We start from the raw sequence: 16,006 nt of genomic DNA on the forward strand, positions 1-16,006 counted from the left end.
CATAGCCACGCCATCCAATTGTCTATATATTGTGTCTTTAAACATAAATAAATTATTCTCAAGGACCAGCTCTAAAAAATGCACTATCAAATCAATATTAACTGCAGTATACTCACTGTGCTCCTTCAAATATTCATAAACATAGGTGAGTCCTAGCCCATTAGGAATGACAGTAAAAAGAGACTGCACATCAAAGGTCACAAATAAGAGTCCATTGATGTCGTCACATTGCTTAGTGCTTTCATAGAGCTCGATCAAAAACTGTTTACAATCTCTCAACACATAACCATTGTTGTTTAAAACACATCTGAGATGTTTCTCTATATAAACAGACAAATGCTCTGTGACCCAACCACGACCAGCGACTATCGGTCTCATGGGTGGGTTACAAGGATCCTTATGTATTTTTGGTAATCCATGAATGCTTGGAATAACAGGTTTATTGATTGTCAAATAATCATACAAGTTTTTATCTATCAACTGACTCTTAAAAATATCTAATAATGTATCACTGACATACTTAATGATGTCATGCACAACATCTAAGGTGATCACCTCATAAAACCTGTCATACAACATGGATTCCATGGAGGCACAATAATGCAACATATCCATCACAACGACACGGCCACCCTTATCAGCCAGTCGTATAATAATACTAGAATCATCCTGTAATCTCTTAAGGCTCTGCCTCTCCTTAAAGGTGAGATTATCCTGCCTCCAAGAGTTCCTATTCACATTCCTGTTGGCATAATAATCATGCAGCTCATCTTCAGTTAACTTAAAAAATGCCTCTACAAGAGGATGGTGTACAGGTACATATTCACTTAAATTCTTAAAAACTGCTTGTCCTCCTTCAGCATGTTCATCACCCATACCTTTATACAGAAACTTTAACATCACACTTCTGCAAAATAATTTCAAATCGAGCACTGTGTCAACGAGCCTACTCTGGCTTCTAGGAATGAAGTTCGGTCCCTTCTCCAATAGGGCTAAATCATCTGTAGTTAATATAACACTAGATAAATTATGTACTGTTTGCTGTTCCACATCTTTTTCAATGTTTGATGGGATGGAACTTCCCCTGAAAGCTTCCTTTTCTGTCTGCCACGACTCATGGAGCGGGTCCTCCTCGGACCCTTCTCCATGCGTATTGGCAGAGGAAAAGGTAAACCTTGATTTACATTAGTATAATGCCCAGCTAGTTCTTTCGATATTTTGGGTCTAACCACAACATCAGACCCAAGTCCAGATGTAGTGGGCTTATCCTTAATAATTTGTACATTAGGATATAAATTCATTCCAGAATGCACACTAGAATGTACAATATGAATGACGTCTGTCGAGTCTGTATTCAGATGTCCCAGACCACTGGGGTTATCTATAGGAGCCTCACTAGATGACAACATATCTACAACTTTAACAGGCCCATTCCTAGAAACAACATCCACCCTATCAGCCTGAGACTGGTTAAAGTCAACAGATACAGCATCATCATTCAAATTAACACCATCAGTCACAGTTAGATTCAATGCACTCTTACTATTACTCTGTCTATTTACTTGACATGGCTCAACATCATTATGCTCTATATGGTTTTCTTCAGCAGAAACAGTCACGGGAGCAATTACATTATCTTGTCCATGTCTAGGCCATAAAAAGACATGGCCCCGTTTAAAGTCATTAATGTCCCTGGTTGCCTTATGTCTTTTTTGGTGCAAAAGCTTTCTTTCAAACGCCGACACACCATCCAATAAATTTTCAAATAATGGCTGTACTAACTTATAAGGGAAATCTCTAAACAGAGATTTCTGTTTCTTCTCTATACTATCAGTTAGTGCTGCTTCCTCCGGTTGAAAAAAGTCTATGAGGAGCAGTAAATATTTACGGCTTACTTCGATATTCAATAGTTGCCATTTCGCAAGCAAGTCAGGGTATTCCCGACCCTGACTAGGCATATTAAAGACCTGAAGTCCACGAGGAATGATTTTCCGATCCAAACAAAACTGAAAATGCAGCTGTTGAGTTTGAAGGTGTTTCAGTTTCATAAACCCCTTCTCGATGTCATCGAGCAGTTTGTACAGTCTTTCCGAGTCAACCGTCACCTCATTGACGTCATCAGGGCTGGCACTGTCCTGTAATGGTAAGAATTATTCTGATGAAGTCCCCAGTGGGGGATGAAAGCGCTTAATGTTTTTTTTTAATAAAGGTCATGGTTTCATTGATGCTGATCATTTTCCCGATTTTTAGCACTCCATTCTTGGTTAAGGCCAATGTATAATCAAATGGGATAGGTTATTTCAAGCACAAAAATGGAAATTGGCTCGGCTTAAAATGGCCTGTAAAGCAGCTAGCCTAGTACTTACCTATGAACCTATAAAAAAGATTTGATTTCTTGGAATCAAATGTTGAATGACACAAAATGCTTAAAACCTATTTATTAATGGGTAAATATGACACAGATATGGATAAACTTATTTAGGTAAATATGACATAGATATGGATAACTAGTGTATAGTATACTCAAATAGATTGTGTATAATATCTAAGATTGACTTATTGTCAAACACAACTGTTAAGGCACAAAATGAAGACTTCTTCCTGGTGTCTAGTGTTTTTTCTCCTGATCTCCACTAATGTTGTGCCATTAAGGCATGAAAGTAAGAGTTTTTCCTGGTGGCTAGTGTTTTTCTGTGACCTCTTCCTTTGTACTATACATCCTACTAGTTTCATTCCTTCAAACTATTCCCCAACAACTGTCAGTCCCTTCAGACAGGTCCCGTAGTACTGTCATTCCTTTCAGACTAGTTCTTCATCCACACCACTTCCTGAAGACTGGTCCTGTCCCACTACAACTTCCTTCAAATTAGTACCCACTGCTACCACTCACTTCAGGCAGGTTAGTCCTTTACCATTGGAATTCCTTTCAGATTAGTCTCTCACCATTACAATTCCCTTGAGACTAGTCCCCCTCCACTACCACTCCCTTCAGACTAGTTCCCTTCCATTATCACTCTCTAAAGACTAGTGCATCACTACCACTCTCTAAAGACTGGTCCTTCATCACTACCACTCCCTACAGACTAGTCCTTCATCACTACCACTCCCTACAGACTGGTCCTTCATCACTACCACTCCCTACAGACTAGTCCTTCATCAATACCACTCCCTACAGACTAGTTCTTCATCACTACCACTCCCTACAGACTAGTTATTCATCACTACCACTCCCTACAGACTAGTTATTCATCACTACCACTCCCTACAGACTGGTCCTTCAACACTACCACTCCCTACAGACTAGTCCTTCATTGCTACCACTCCCTACAGACTAGTTCTTCATCATTACCACTCCCTACAGACTAGTTATTCATCACTACCACTCCCTACAGACTAGTCCTTCATCACTACCACTCCCTACAGACTAGTCCTTCATTGCTACCACTCCCTACAGACTAGTTCTTCATCACTACCACTTCCTACAGACTAGTCCTTCATCACTACCACTCCCTACAGACTAGTTATTCATCACTACCACTTCCTACAGACTAATCCCATCCCACCACCGCTCCCTTATTACTATATATTAGCCATTTGTACAGCTTGATGAGATTATTGTTCAGGTGTTCCTCTTTACATTTTGTTTTTATTCATTTTATTTACTCATTTGTAACCTGCATAAGTAATCTGGTCTGTCTCTCACTCTTCTGTCTTCATCCTGGCCACAAGGATGAGAATAAATCAAGCTTATACAGAAAGTTTAGAGGAGACAATAAACATGTTTCTTTGTTTCATGCCTGACAACCATCTACCCTTTTGCAGTCACCTGGAAAAGGCACCATCCTGTCAGCTAAAGAGTGTAAGGACCCTTGCACTTAGTGTTTTTGTTGTACTATGTGTTATGGTGCAAGTCCAGAGCCATCTTCCTTCCACCTGCCTGAGAGCTTAGTTTCACCTCCTCCGTAGCTGGGGTCATCCACACATAAGGGTGGACTATAATTGTGTCCTGGGTAGGGAGCTACTTGGAGACCCCATTAGTTAGTCACCAGCCACCATTTTCACTGCTGCAGTAATGGCCTGCTCAGTATCCCTACTCTTGCACATGTCCATCCATCTGCAGTGTATTTGCACATGTTTAGTCTACTTGCTATCTCAAAAAGTCTTGGCACATCTAGCTTCTGCTGGGTGTCAGTCTAGGTGGAGCCCAGGGCCTTGCATCATCTCTCCTCCCAAGATGGGTGAGCTAGCATTGGCTGCTCACTCTGAAACTACCCCCATTAGCTTCTTCGGTGTGCAAATTGTCAAATCATGGGTTATCTAATCACAGTCAAGGCTTCAACCTTTTAAACCACAGAACTGGTACATTCAACAAGAATATTTTAGGATATTAAATGAAACCAAATTACACAGAACAAAATGCATATAGACTGGCAGAAGGTTGCATCTGGGAAATCCTGCTGTGTGTCCACAAAACTCGAGTAGGTGACACATTCACCATAGTTTGGAATTGCTACTCCATGCAGGATGGTATTTTCAGCAGTATGTTGCAGTAGTCATAGGTTGTGATCAGCTGTTAGGTACAAAGGCACACAGCTTCAGTGTGCGCGGCATACACTGACAGACTGCATGCCGAACAGTCCTTTTGTGTGACTGCAGATTGAGCAATGTGTAAGATGTCTATTAGAAATGAAAAGCATTTTAAGAAATAATTTCTACTTAAAATGAATTGCAATCTGACTTCCCTGTCAAACGTTCTATTTCTTATTAAAAGTGCTTTACTAATGCTTGCAATGAAGAAAAAAGAAAGAAAATCAATGTCTAAACAGCTGTGTGATAAGAAAAGTAGGTTCTTTATCACTTAGTGTATGGTGCTCATTAGTGCAACTTGGTAATTTGTAAGGAAGTGTCTGTTTACAATGATGTGCTTAATTAATGCTCTCTATCCTTGTAGTTTCCAAGGATAATACTTGAAGAATGCTTGCTCAGCCTCTATGTACTCTTTTTGTTTCCAGTTTCTGTAGGCTATGAATATGAAACCTGCGTTGACCTTGTCATATGGGAAAAAAGAACAGTGATGTTACAGGGCTTTGAGATGGACGGGTCCAACTTGGGTGGATGGTCCTTGAACAAACACCATATTCTGAATGTACAGAGTGGTGAGTCTGACAAAGAGATTCACATAAGAGGAGCTGCTTTGTGTATTTTCCATTAATGATAATTGTTGCCATCCTTGCAAGGTTTTCTGTCTAAATAGGATAAGCACTTCTATTTGAAAGGCTGGTTATGGTACAAAAAGCACTGCACTCAGTTTTGCTGAATGAAAGAAAATGGCATAATGTACCCACATTTTGAAAGTTTCTCTATTTAGAGTAATTAACTAGGAAGTTATTTAAAGACTTAGTATTACAGAGGAAGAATGTTTACCACAATCAAATGGGAGCAAATATTTTCTGAACACAAGATTACTGGTAATTTTCAAATAAAGCTTCTTTGAAAAAATACTTTTGGTTTATTTATAAGTGACTTTGTATTATAAATATACTAGTGTCAGAGTTAGTGCAATATTTTATTCAACATTTCCAAGATATAACACTTATTAGGTACTAACATATGATCATTAACATGGGGTTTTATAAGGAATTCAGCTGCTTTTTTTTAAGGTAAGAAGTCCTGTAGGACAATTAAATTACTCATCTTCCTTTTGTATGGGACACTGAAAACTCAACATAACTTATTTGAGAATCACATTTCACCTATGAGATGAAAGACTTGAATGCATGTCTCTAGCTTTGCATTGCTACTTGCTTTGAATATTTAAAGTAATTTGCTAAGCATAGATCTTACCTTCTTACTTCCAGAATCAGGAATAAATCTAGAAATAATGACAGTCAGAAAAACATTTAAAAATATTATTGCTTTTACATTGAGACATTGATCGAATATTTACTAGTAGAGCTCATCTAGCACTCTGTGCCATTCCGTGATCTGGTTTCCCACAGCTCTTAGTCCTCAGGAGAAGATTTACGACAGATGATGATGAAGAAGATGATAATGTAGTACCCCTGCTAAACTCAGTGTGAAGCTGGTAAAACTATGAATCATCAAATCTGTCCAGTGAAGTATTAGGGGGATTTCTGAAACATATCCAGGTTTTGGCAGCTTGTACTGTTATCATAAGACACACTTAATGTGCTTTAGCCTCTGGATTAATAATGTTTGATGATGATAGAATAATATTGGATATGTAAGATGCATCTCCAATCACAAAGACCACAAACAATTTCTGAGACTGTGACTTCCAAGTCACCTCTTTGCCCTTTGGCCTTTCTGCTGCTCCAGGGTTTTTTATAAGATGCATAGCTCGAGTTTTTAGTGGTTTTGTCCTTTGGTAGTTGACATTTCAACAGAACATAATAGCTGCTTGATTTTTCCCTTGCTTTACATTTCTTAACTCTGTCTCATCAGTATAACCTTCAGCATTTCTAAAACCGTCACCCACAGTCAGGAGAAAATGGACCTTGTTCTGAGGACTATTCAGAGCACATCCAACTACAAAGTTCCCTGGCAAAAGGTGCAGCATGTAATGTGCTTCCTTTTATGGTATGTGCTAGCCCCTTCCTCATCTTTTCTGGCACACTTAATTCCACCAGGAAACGCTTGTATTTTCACACTATGAAATATGCAGATGTTAATGTCACCTTAGAAAAATTATTTCAAGTTTGACCTTCATTTCAAGTTCATCATTTCAAAAATTAACCAGAAGCAACATATAATCTGAGACTGTGACCTGCACTTTTGTACTGCCCAGACTTTTGTGCAGTTTTTATATAATAACTAACTTTCTCACATGCACCATGCATAAACTTGAGCTAATATATGAAAAGTGCATAACTTAATTTCTATATACCTTTACCACTGTGAAGCGTTTAATAAGCTTACCTAGCCCTAATCTTACAGGTGTATAATTCTCACTCCACTAACAATGGCTCACAGGTTGTTGTAATGCAGTAAAATCCAGTCATTATCCATCATCAACCTGGTAAAATTATTCTAAATCATTTTATTCATTGATGTCTCCTTATTGTAAGTTAAACTATCTTGAAAAGCACATAGTAGTGCCTGCTTAGGAAGACATGGAATAAACGTGCATTTAGTCAGAGTCATAGCTAGGGTGGGGAGAAAGGCGTGGCTGTCCCAGAAGCAAATTGTTAGAGGTGTGAGGTTGTCAGGTACCAGTGTTATGGTAATGTAGTGCCATCTCTTTGGAAGAAATGCAGAATACTGTATTTGTGATCATGGCTCAAGCACTAAAGTGTTGAGTATGTCTTTCCTACCCCATAGCCTATTCCCAGGGAGGCCAGTCTGAGCTACTCTATGGATTGTTTGGTCATCATCGGGGAAGAACCCATCTCCTAATCAAGTGAACACACCACCTAAATTCACACATCTATCACTCCTCCCCACACAGCTCTTCCAACTTCCCCAAGTTGCTAATGAATCTTGTTACGGTCAAATCTTTAACCTTTTGCATCACAGAGCCAGGTTATAGATTTGCTATTCTTTTATTATACTGATGTCATAGACATGTATTCATGGTCATTGTAACTTTGTCTATATTTCCTTTTTTTTTTTTTTGGTTTGTTTATATCAAGCATCATTTATAATGTACCAAATATCAAAGTACAGTTGTCACCATGCATATTATGAATTCATTTATTCAAACATTAGTTATTATTACATGCACATATTTTCTTCAGTGGCCTGACTCTACATTTATAACTGTGTGTAAACTAATTTCTGTCAGTAGAAATTATATTTATGTTGTGACATTTTCACAGCAAATTTTATAGATCTGGATATTTTCTCCATTAACTTCCAATGTAAATGTACTCTGCTCAGTTGGACCTCTTAGTCAACAAACATAAATAAATTCTTTCTATAACTCATTACAGAAAAATATTTGACAGCAAAGACAGCTTTCATAGTTCCAAGTTCTTGTCTTCCTCAGGACAGGAAAACAATCCAGTGTACCTCAAGAAACCATTGGGATCACAACTACCAATCCCTGGGGTACATTCTTCCCTTCATACTTTGAAGTTTTTTGTTACTTTGATAATCATATTTCAGTAAATTCCTTGGGCTTTGATGTTTTGCTTTGGCACATATTGCCAAGTGGTCAGTGTTCTGGACCTGAAGTCTTAGTATAGGCATATTGTTTACAGGAAACTGGTGGCCATTTGTCTTGGTCAGTCTGCATTTCAGTTCATTCTAGAGCTAGCAGTCCTGCAAACAGAGGCACATGATGTACCAACAAACAAAATGACACTCTTGTTTCTCTCATTTGAAGATCAGATGTGATGGAGTTCTCTTCATATCATGTCCATTGCAAGCCAAATGATCACAGTATCAAAATCTTATGTAGAATGAAACTTTCATGTCACTTGAGTGAAAACTAGATAGTAAAATATTTTAATAATCACAGAGAGGTGAGGCCTTTCAAAGGAGAATTTGTTTGTTTCTCATTTGAATTATCATCTTTTATCAAATTACTTAAATGGGTTTCACAGTAGTCTTGTTAACAAATGTATTCTTTATCCCTCACCCAAGTCTCTTATATGCATTTCATCCTAATCTCCCAGCCCATAAGTTGTTTTTAAATGAAAAAAAGAAGAAAAAAAAGCAGATCTAAATGTAACAGATCCTACTAATTTAACTCATTCACTCCAAAGGAGCTCAGGAAGTTTGCACTGTAACTTCCAGTGGATGGAGCCTAAGCCTTTTGACAGAATTAAATGATGTCTTCACATTTCAAACAAATGTTCATATTTCTGGAACCATATGGGGTTATGAAAGAAGTATAAATGGCAAACTCTTCAGCATAAATTATTTTATAGTAGTAGTATTCTTTAGGTTCTAGGTATCAAACCAAATGTTATTAGTCACAGTAAACACAGCAACTATTATGTTTGTAATATTTTGTAAACAACTTACAGTATCTCAAGTTACACACATACTGTCAGCGGCATTTTATTCATCTAGCTGAGAACTTTCATATGAGGCTAAGGAGTTATGTCCGTGTTACTTGGTTTTTGAGATATTTAGAAAAAATGTGAAACTTATTTCTGTATAAATTAATATCATGAAAACAACAGTTAATATCCATTTACCTGCACTAGACAGAGGTCAAATATTAATGCAGTTGCAAAAATGTATTTAAAATTTATGTCTGAGACTAATGACTAGGAGATTAATTACCTTGATGTGAATTTGAGTAAAGATAGAATTAATAACAGATTCAAGGCCAAAATTCATAGAAAGCCAACATGTTCAAACTTATTTTTGCACTTTACTAGTGCACACCCGACAATTAATAAAAGGGCTGTTGTCAAAGGTCAATTTGTCCAGGCCGCAAGAAGGGTGAGCCTTGACACTGATTTCAACAGTGAATGTGAAAGGCTTATAGATATGTTAAAAAAAGAGCATATTCTGACCAGATTCTGTATGAATTATATAATGAGGTCAAAATAAAAAGAATGAATAGTCACTTTTTACCTATCCTTGATTATAATAGGGGGGAGCAGGTATTAAGTTCAAATGGAAACCATTTTGATAGTTCGGTAGTATTTATAACAACTTTTAATATACATTTTTATGAAATTAAAACTATTATGCTAAAGAATTGAATAGTCATTGATGATGTACAGATCAGGAACAAATCAGGTGATAGATTTAAAATGGTATCACGGAGAGGTAAAAAGTTAAAGAATTTGATGGAAAATGGTAGCCAATAACATGTAATAAGAAAAGGGAGTATGAATAGGTGTGGCATGTGTAATTATTGTAATTATATTCACCAAGCCCGTTTTTTTAAATCAAAGGAAAAAAGTGCGATATGCAAGGCAGGCACAGTTGCAGCTCTAAGACAGTAGTTTATGTTGCTATTTGTAAAATTTGTCCAGCATACTACATTGGTAAGACCACCAGAACTTTAAGCAAAGAATATATGAGCATATTTATGCAATTAGAACAGGTGTACTTACCAGTGCGTTAGCTAAGCATGTGCGTGAGCATAATAACCATCATTTAAAATTTTGTGTCAATCAACAAATTATGGAGAATGACAAAGATGGACCTTGAGCTTTGCATTTAGAAAAAGCTGAGCTAATTTGGCAGTTGTGCTTATATTCATATGCATGGATTGAATGATTACTGCACAGTCAATAGTGTTCTTAAGCTAAAGGCGATAAGTATGCCTTTTATATATGCAGGAACAAGATAGCCATTTTTTACTTATACATATACATACATATATACATTTTTTACATCAGTTGTAATAAATTTATAAAGATATTCATTGTTAAAGGAAATATACATAATTTTCAGCTGTAAAAGGGTAAATAATAGTTTGATCACATCATTTCCTGTCATGAATCAAGGAGTGGTAATTTTGAATCATATATATGGTTACAATTTAGTTTTAAAATGTCTGATGAAGTTTATTTTATGTAATCGAAAAGCGCTTAACGATTAATAAATAAGGCTTTTCATCTACTTTTTGGCTGCCATACCTTTATTTCCTTAGTTTGTTATTCTCTTGTTAGCATTGGATTAATGCAGTTGAGTTTGCAATTGTATAAGCTTTAAGATGAAGTCTTTTAAAAACCTTGTACATGGCATGATTTTTGGAATTATTGATGCAAATATGAACAAGCAATATTTGATGCCTAGCGGTGTAAGTAGGACTTAACTGCAGATGCACCGGAGGTGTCATTTGGATGTCATGGGTTAATACAAGACCGGTGCAATCCTGGAGTTAGAATATATAGTTGGGGGGGCATAGCCCCCCACCTACTTTGGTTTTAGTGAATAATAAAAAAAACAAATTGGACAATATAAAACCAAAGAAGGTGGGAGGCTTCACTCCCCCCACCCCCCCAACTATATATTCTAACACCAGGATTGCACTACTGTGGGGAAAAGGACATGCACCTTTTATTTGCCTTTTTCTAATTGTCGAGCAAATGAACTGTCAGGCAAATGAAAGTGATCCATATATATATATATATATATATATATATATATATATATATATATATACATATATATATATACATACATACATATATACATATATACATACACATATACACAGTATATAAATATATATAGATGTGTGTATACACATGCACGCACACACATACATACACACACACACACACACACACATATATATATATATATATATATATATATATATATATATATATGCATAAAAACACTTTGGTATGAATAGATAACTGTGGCAATAAAAATCTGCGATTTGCACAGCTGAAATAAGTTATGTTGATGTGGTAAGCAATATGTTCATCTGCTTTAAAAAATTAAAAGTGATGACTATTTTCAAAGCATTCTCGATTAAAGTCGATTATTAATATTTTATCACATCAGCAGTTAAAGCTTTAAGAATATGAGTTGCAATTTTTGAATGTTTAAGGACTGTAAGCTGTTGATGTTATATGAATGACTTTATCAGGAATTAGAAGCAATTCATGTGGGAACACCTTGAACACTTGTTTGCATGTCTGTTGTTATTACTTTTTTATTGTTGGAATCCATTGCACTGCACATTGGGGTAAAGATATAGTCTTCCTTTCTGGGGATTTTTTTTTTTTTTTTTTTTTAATGGCCTTGCCTGATAACTGCCATCTTCAGCCAGTACAAAAAGTCATGAATTGTATCCCTTAGTTTTATACCCACTCTCTGTCCCTGTCCAGGCTATGGTGAGTGGACAGTTTGTGATCCTGCCTTTATTCCCATTTTCAGATGGGAAAAGAGGAAGATGGGTGCTGGGGATTATACGGTAATCACTGCAGAGTTTAAGGTTTTCTTCTAACATAAACAACAACCCCCCCCCCAAAGATGGCTTTGAGATGTCCCTCTATAATAGTGCCTGTACTGGTAATGAACTAATTGCTGGTTGTTTCCATATATTTTTCCAAGTCCATAGACTTGGGTTCCTCTCTCCTAATTGCTGTCCACACTCTTTTAAGTTGTAGTATTGCACAGGAAATGAAGCACTGTCCTCTTCCCATGGATGGATGAACTTACTCTAGCCACTCCCTCCAAACCTTCTGGCCAGCTACAACATAGTGTTGGTCCACTTGCCCCATGCTAGTGATTGGAGCTGCACACCTTCCCTTTACACCATGGAGTCGACCTGCTATTGCCTTTAGTTTCTATTTGATTGAGTTGCATAGTCAGCTTTCTTCATATCTTGTTGCTGCATTTACTTGGTTTAAAACTGAAAAGTATCATCTTTGTTGACTTGCTTATTCGATTAGCAATGAATAAACCATGGGATTTTCAGATAGTCAAATTCCCAAAATCTGATACTGGCAACATTACTCATTTGTAGATGAAAAATGTAAAAATAAAATCTGTGCATGTACAGGTTATGACTGAGCTTAAACAAAATTGGACAAACTAGTGGGAATGTGACATGAATTGCTAACAAATCTCGAGAAAAGTTTTTTTCATATTACAATGATGTCTTATAATCGTTAAGCATTCAAAACTGGCAACTTCAGTTCTTAATCATTTTAATTGATGTGATACAATATTAACAGTCTATTATGACTGAGAGTGCTTTGAAAAGTGATCACTATTATTTTTAAAGCAAGTAAACGTTTTTATCACATCAACATAACGTTTTAGAGATTTCAAAGTTAGTGAAACAGTTGTATCAGCCTGACCTTCCACTCCTCAACATACAGTGTAGTGTTTATAGATTACAGTGCAGTGTTTATAGATTACAGTGCAGTATTTATAGATTACAGTGCAGTGTTTATAGATTACAGTGGAGTATTTATAGATTACAGTGCAGTATTTATAGATGTGACATTAGCTGTGCAAGTTTGAAGTCAGTAATGCTAAATGCCTTTATTTCTGTATATGATTACTGTACCATCAGAAATAGGATGAAATTATTAGAGTACTGATAAAACATACTAAAATACAAGTAAGAATGGATTTACAGTATATGATCAAATTATTTCTTTTTTTTCTGTGTGTGTAAATGGAGAGCTTTCTTCCACTTCCCACTAATAATATAATAAAGTCTTATAGTAAATATGAAATTACTTTTTCATCACAGCATCATGCTAAGCTAAACAGTTAGAAACAAAGGTGACAAATTGCCTGGGATATCTGTCATTTGTCTTTTATTTGCTTTTCAAGCATTCCTAAGCATAGACTTCCAAGTGGAATCATAATATCTCAGCAAGCTCATCTCAGTGAAATGGAAAATTTTGAGACTGAGTCTATGCAAATGTTTAAAATGGCTCCATACTGAAAAGGCTGCACTTGAAATGCTGAATCCCAACATGTAGAAAAAAAGACCAAAATATGTAGGAGAACAGTGATTATTGATGATTGATCTTTGCTTTTAAACTTCTTTTTTGCAGGGGTCAGGCCTCCCACACAAAAAAACATATACATACAAATTATGAGATTGCCATACCCTGGAGAAAAGGAAGTGTTCAGAGAAATGTCAGTCCCATACTTAATGTATATAAGTCTGGAGTTTGAACCATTCAGTCTCCACATTATGGGACACTCCAGCACTGGTCCTGACGTTTCAAATGATTACCTCTTAAATTACCAAGTTTTCAACTGCTTTAAACTTTTGTATCTTTAACACAAGAATGAAATGTGTAGTCCCATCTCAACTGAATTGTTTAAAAAACTGTAAGTAATGCAAGTGAGTTTAATGTAAACTGACGTAAGTAAATATTTTCATAGACAGGAACAATTTAAATCAACCAAATGCTCCAAAGTCACACACACAAACACACACATATAGGCTTAAACAATAAGTATAAGGCAATTGTATATACTTTTTTCCTTCCTTGTAAGATGTAAACATCATACTGGGGGGTGTTCTCACATGTAAGCTAGGGCCCCAGGTTCGTTAATTTACCAAAGATGATAATATCCTCATTAAAATGGCTTCTGTGTAAACAGCTCTTGTTTGGCACCTGATTTTATGAAGTGAAAGTCAATACCAAAGGACTCTGGCTGACTATGTTTGCAGAAGGCTGCAAGTTAGGAGCAGTTATTGAATTCCCAAATGACTTAGTCATTCTGAAAGAATGCTTGTCCCAAATAAATAACTGGTGCAAAATCATATACTGAAAATAAATGCCAAAAATTCATTATTGTTTCCTTTGGAAAGCCGCCTACTACAGGGAACTACCAAATTGACAATACACACCTGACGGATAAGTGGTGGTATTACACAGTTAATCTGGTTGTTTAGGATTTGGGAACTTATGTGGACAGTGACCTAATTTTTGTCTAACATGTGTAGGAAAGTCCTTCTGTATTGAAAAGCATGTAAACAAAGGAATTGTGTCCAAATCTAGGGTTGTCATTGTCCCTGTTCCTCATTAGGCCACTCACTGAGTATAATGCGTCCTTTGGCATGTACCTGTCCAGGCACATGCAGCAACTCGAACTTTTGAAGAAAAACATCTCTATTACATAGGCCATTAACTGTACCAGAAACCAAATAATTAAGAGTAAACATCTGTGTAATCTATCACTTCAAAACAATTGCATTTTTTGATACTATAGTTCATATAATTTCTATTGATTTCTATTCAGCAATTTGTTGTCTTAAAGTTGAGAAGCAGGGTTTAGACAACAGGGTAACAATTTGAGTTTGCCATTTTGTGGTGCTGCACTGTGTCTTTCATCGATTAAAAATATACTCTGAATGTTTCAGTGGGACTGCATGTGATTCATGAAAATATCATTTGCAGGCAACATTTTAAAGCCCCAGCATTATAAGGACAATCAAGTACTCTGGTTTCATGCATCACAAATGAGAAAAAGATATTAAAGAGTTACAGCAAAGATGAAATACTAAAATATATGTATATATATATATAAATACTAAAATATATGTATATATATATATATATATATATATAAATACTAATATATATATATATATATATATATATATATATATATAGCTTATGAATGAGCGTATGTAAGCATCATTTTCTTTTTAAAAATAAAACTAGAAAAAAATGGCCTGATTTAATCAATTCAAGCCCTTACATGTGCTGTAAACAGAATATAAACAAGTCAGGTTTTTAATGTAATAATGCAAAAATGATTCAGAGGAAATGTTTTGTGCTTTACTTTGGATACTGTCAAATATTCCCAGTGTCAAATTTTTATTTGTTACTTGTGTGACTAAAACATGTAATAAAATGCATATCTATTCTGCTTGCATTATTAAATATCATTTGCAGAGAGGGAAATTATAGATTTATTTTGATTTCATATCTTTTTTTTCCCCACATAACAGGAATACTGCACAAAGGAAATGGAGAAAACGTATTTATCTCCCAGCAGCCTCCAGTCATTTTTAGTGTCATGGGAAACAGTCAGCAGAGAACTATGTCCTGTCCAAACTGTAATGGTCCTGCCCATGGCAGTAAACTCTTTGCTCCAGTTGCTATAGCAGCTGCACCAGATGGCAGTGTATATATTGGAGATTTTAATTTTGTGCGGCGCATTCTTCCCTCAGGGAAAGTTATTTCTGTTTTAGAGCTCAGGTAAGGCTTCTTTGAGTTTATTGATTACTTTGAAATCAAACTTTTAGTTATGTCAGATTGTAAGATATTGATTTTCATCTAAAACCTGCACCAGACCATCGAATATTTTGCAGGAAAGAAATATTCTTTGGAGCTGTACTGTCATGCCGAGACTAATGTGAGTACCGTGCATCTGAGCCTGAACGGGAGTAATTCTTTTATCCCAGCACAGAGGCATTTTTTAAAATATTCCTGGTGCCTAAAGAATGCCTTTTCTATATTTCCTAACTTCTTTCAACACTTTTTTGTGAGTTTGTTTTCTTTTAGCATGAGTTGCTAAGACCATTAACAGTGTTTTCTCCTACACTGACATGAGTATCAGGCTGTTTTATGCAAAT

The 16,006-nt window shown here is 36.0% G+C and overlaps 1 protein-coding gene across 3 annotated transcripts in view; it reads left to right on the forward strand.

Moving 5' to 3' along the window:
- The window catches only part of TENM1 (teneurin transmembrane protein 1), a 3,721,864-nt gene that overhangs the window by 2,927,052 nt on the left and 778,806 nt on the right, over positions 1-16,006 (forward strand). For all 3 annotated transcript variants that reach the window (XM_044054336.1, XM_044054337.1, XM_044054338.1), the window contains 2 exons: positions 5,013-5,156; positions 15,380-15,629. In XM_044054336.1, the coding sequence (XP_043910271.1) occupies positions 5,013-5,156; positions 15,380-15,629 (394 nt within the window). The remainder of the gene's footprint in view (positions 1-5,012; positions 5,157-15,379; positions 15,630-16,006) is intronic.

The sequence above is a fragment of the Protopterus annectens genome, chromosome 13.part0 (genome assembly GCF_019279795.1).
Source record: "Protopterus annectens isolate FY-2018-M chromosome 13.part0, PAN1.0, whole genome shotgun sequence".
Classification (NCBI taxonomy): domain Eukaryota; kingdom Metazoa; phylum Chordata; order Ceratodontiformes; family Protopteridae; genus Protopterus; species Protopterus annectens.